The sequence below is a fragment of the Protobothrops mucrosquamatus genome, unplaced genomic scaffold, assembly GCF_001527695.2.
Source record: "Protobothrops mucrosquamatus isolate PMUCROS unplaced genomic scaffold, P.Mucros_1.0 scaffold3630, whole genome shotgun sequence".
Lineage (NCBI taxonomy): Eukaryota > Metazoa > Chordata > Lepidosauria > Squamata > Viperidae > Protobothrops > Protobothrops mucrosquamatus.
This window is the reverse complement of record NW_015389592.1, coordinates 103,776-107,922: the sequence shown is the minus strand read 5'-3', so window position 1 is coordinate 107,922 and position 4,147 is coordinate 103,776. Positions and strand designations below refer to the sequence as shown.

The window sequence follows — 4,147 nt, the reverse complement described above, 5'->3', positions numbered from 1 at the left end:
TATTATTATTATTATTATTATTATTATTATTATTATTATTATTATTATTATTACTATATGATGATGATGATGATGATGATGATAATAATAATAATAATAATAATAATAATAATAATAATGATGATGTTGGAAGGGACCTTGGAGGTCATCTAGTCCAACCCCCTGCTGACGGTCGCAGCTTTCTGGGGGGGTCGCTGAGATGCCCCCTTTGGCGACCGTCTGACCAGCAAAGTCAAAGGGGGAAGCTGGATTCGCTTAACGGCCCTGTTCCTAATTTAACCAGGGCGGTGATTCGTTTAACAACGGTGGCAACGGAAGGTCGTAAAACGGGGCAAAACTGACGTAGCCAATTTCTCACTTAGAAACAGTTGTGATTGTAAGTCAAGGACTTCCTATAGGGCAGGGGTGTCCAACCCTGGCCCCTTTAAGACTTGTGGACTTCAACTCCCAAAGCTGGCTGGGGGATTCTGGGAGTTGAAGTCCACAAGTCTTAAAGGGGCCAGGGTTGGATATTTGTGCCCTAGAATATCTGCAGATGTGTTTGCCTTGCAGGGAGTGGACCACCACACCCCCCCACCAGCCTGGTCATTTAGAGGGTTACAAGTCCAGCGTGGTACCCCGATGGGGAAACTGGCCTAAACTGGGCCCCCTCCCCACAGCCTGCCCCCAGTCTAGATCTGGCAGCTGCCCCCTGTCGGCTGTCCCTGGCAAGGCTGGGCTTTTATTGCCAGATGCCAGCCGGGGCTCAAGGGTGGGAGTAGCTGAAAGGAGACCCCCCCCCAACCATGCGCCATGGAGGGAAGCTGCTGGGAAGAAAGATATGGTTAAGATACGGTGAGAATCCAGAAATTGGGGGGCAGAGGGCGTGCTAGGTAGCTTTGCAAGTCCCTTAAGTCAGGGGTCCCCCACCCCCCCCCCCCCCGGTCCCTGGCATGCCAGCAACCTGTTCACACAAACAAGCAAAGCCCCATCCGTGGGATGCAGGCAGCACACAAAAACAACACACCCTCCGGTCCGTGGAAAAACCTCTCTCCACGGAAGCGGTCCCTGGTGCCCAAAAGGTTGGGGGCCACTGCCTTAAGTGTGCAAAAGTGCAGGGGCGTTAAGTGTGAAAAAGAAATTTGGGTTACTAGGCTGAAGACATTTGGAAACCATTAGAAAAATAAGAATATTTTATTGTATTATTAATTCGTCGATATAGATGGTGAGAATTGAAATGGATGAGACGTGTACCAGATTTTGTGAGGAATTGTGATAAAGGGAATGGGGAACCTTTAAAACTTGGAAACGATAAGTATTAAAACATTAATTTTAAATCATCATGCAAAATTAAAACGGGGGGAAAAATTTACCAGGACATTGATGGTCTCAAAGATCGAGGAAAGGTATATACAGACTGGAAACTATTGATAAACGTAAGACAGTTATTTTTTATTTGATGGATAGAATCAGAAGTGTATTAATATAAATACGAGACAGTCCATATTAAGGGAAAAAAGAGGATATACTTAATTGTAATAGTGTGGGATTCGTACTAACGATATTTGTATGTAGTTGAATGATGGTAACTCAGTCAACCGCGTCGTTTTTCAAAGATATAAATGTAATATTGGAAAATCAATAAAACTGTCCAAAAATAAAAAGTGTGCAAGTTGAAGGGTGTCTCTCTATCTCTCCTCCCCCCCCTCTGGACGAGCAGCTGGTTGGCTCGGACACGTGCCTGGACCGGATTGACGCCATGGTCCAAGATGCTAAAAGGAAGGCGGGGGGCGATCCACACACTCCGCTTCGTTCGCTGGTGAGTCTCCCGCCCTCTTCCCAGGAAAGCCCCCCCAACCCCCCCCCCCAGGTTGTCCCTTTGCAGCCAGTCACGGCCTTTAGGAAAATGCCCAGGGCAGGTGGTGGCAAAGAAGACAGGCACCTTGGTGTCACCATGCATGGGACATGCTGTGGCGGTGTTTTGGGGGATGATGCCACCTGCCAGTCAATATTTTGGCCTCATCCTGCTTTGCTGGGGATGCTGCTAGCCCAGGGTAACAGAATCACAGAGCTGGAAGGGACCTTGAAGGTCTTCTAGTCCAGCCCCCTGCTCAAGCAGGAGAACCTATACCCATGGTGGCAAACCTATGGCATGCGTGCCACAGTTGGCACGCAGAGCCCTCTCTTTGGGCACGTGTGCCGTCGCCCCAGGCCTTCAGTTGGGTTTTATAAAACTTTTTCGCTTTAGGCCTCCGCCGCCATGTGCAAAAAAAAAAAAAAAAGGTTCAATCAATCAGTCAATTTCAACTTCACGTGGGAAAAAAAAGATCTCGCAAAGTTGGAACTGATTGATTGAACTTTTTAGTCCCACCCAGTCTGCCGTTACCACCGCAGCCACGCCCACCCCATGGGCCACACCCACCCAATGGGCCACGTCCACCCAATGGGCCACACCCACCCGGCACCCGACGATACATAAGTGGGTTTTTGGTTGCAGTTTGGGCACTCGGTCTCTAAAAGGTTTGCCATCACTGCCCTAGACCATCTCAGACAGGTGATTGTCCCGTCTCTTCTTGAAAACCTCCAGTGATGAAGCGCCCACCACTTCTAGTGGCAAGCTGTTTCACTGGTTAATCGTCCTCAGTGTTAGGGAGTTTCTTCTTAGTTCCAGGTGGCTTCTCTCCTTGATCAGTTTCCATCTGTTGCTTCTTATCCAGGTGGTTTGGAGACTAGGTGGACCCCCCCTCTTCTTTGGGGCAGCCCCTCAAATATGGGAAGGCTGCTATCATGTCACCCCCCCCCGGGTCCTTCTTGTCCCTAGACTGGCCCTACCCAATCCCTGCCAGCGTTCTTTGTGTGCTTGGCCTTCTCTTGGGTGATGGAAGGAGTTGAACACCTTTGCTAGGGAGGAGCTCAACTCCACCGGTGGTCCTCAGGTGAAAGGTGAAAGGACCTTGGAGGAACTGCGTCCTTCCTGAGCCTCCAGCCCCAGGAGTGTATTAGAACAGGGCTTTTCAACCAGTGGTACTGGTACCACCTGTGGTACATGGGCACCTGGTAGGTGGTACGCGACCATCCTAGAAAAGTGGTAGCAGGGGAGGGGAATGGGCTGAACCGGTGGCAGCACCGCACAAGCCTGAGCGAGAGATGGCTGGAGCTGCAGGGCTGTCGGGGCTCAGCGGAAGTGCCAGGATCAGTGCCGCTTTCCAGCTGATCGGCGCTTCTTCGGGGCTGTCAGGGCTCAGCGGAAGCGCCAGGATCAGTGCCAGGCTCCAGCTGGAGCTCAGCGCTGATCCTGGAGCTTCCGCTGAGCCCAGAAGAAGCCCCGATCAGCTGGAATGTTGCAGCATCTCCAGGGTCTTGTGATTTACATTCAGATGCTTGGCAACTGATTCATACTTATGACGGTCACAGTGTCCCAGGGTCATGTGAAGTGACCAAAACCTGCTGCAACCACCCAGCAGACGGGGGGAATAAAACCCAAACACCCCCCACCCCACTCCCACTGCCAATCCTCAACAGAAATGCTCACAACAATGAAAACCTCGGACAGGAGGAAGTTTTTGACACCTTGCTAGGCGACTGGTGGTACTCAGATATTGCCATAACCTAAAAGTGGTACAATGGGTGAAAAGGTTGAAAAGCCCTGGATTAGAAAAGGTTTAGGAGAGCTTGTCCAGCCAGAGGTTCCAGGGGTGGGAGCCCAGCTCTAGACACCCATGTAGGTCGTCCGTGAGCCCTGAAGATCTCCAGGACACGGAAGGTCAGTGGATGTCCTCTTGCTACCTTCTGCCATGATTTTCCCCCTGGTGCTTGTATATTTGGGGGCTGTCTCATGCAGAAACTTTTTTTTTGGGGGGGGGGGAGTTCTGTCGAATTGTGGCTGGGGGCTCACAGTGTGGCTGCCTGTGACTGCAGGGTCTCTCCCTGAGTGGAGGGGAGCAGAAGGAAGCCATCAAGAAGCTCGTTGAGGACATGAAGACCCGGTTCCCACATCTGAGCGAGAATTACTTTATCACGACCGACGCCGTTGGGGCCATCGCCACTGCGACCGACAGCGGTACGGCTTGCTTGCTTGCTTGCTTGCTTCCTTCCTTCCCTCCCTTCTTTCCTTCCTTCCTTCCCTCTCTCCCTCCCTCCTTCCTTCCTCCCTCCCTTCTTCCTTTTG

At 51.1% G+C, this 4,147-nt stretch overlaps 1 protein-coding gene across 1 annotated transcript in view; it reads left to right on the top strand.

Moving 5' to 3' along the window:
* Nucleotides 1-4,147, top strand: part of NAGK (N-acetylglucosamine kinase) — a 23,649-nt gene that overhangs the window by 11,067 nt on the left and 8,435 nt on the right. Inside the window, exons 3-4 of the mRNA XM_015827346.1 lie at nucleotides 1,700-1,798; nucleotides 3,898-4,039. Coding sequence (XP_015682832.1) covers nucleotides 1,700-1,798; nucleotides 3,898-4,039 — 241 coding nt within the window. The remainder of the gene's footprint in view (nucleotides 1-1,699; nucleotides 1,799-3,897; nucleotides 4,040-4,147) is intronic.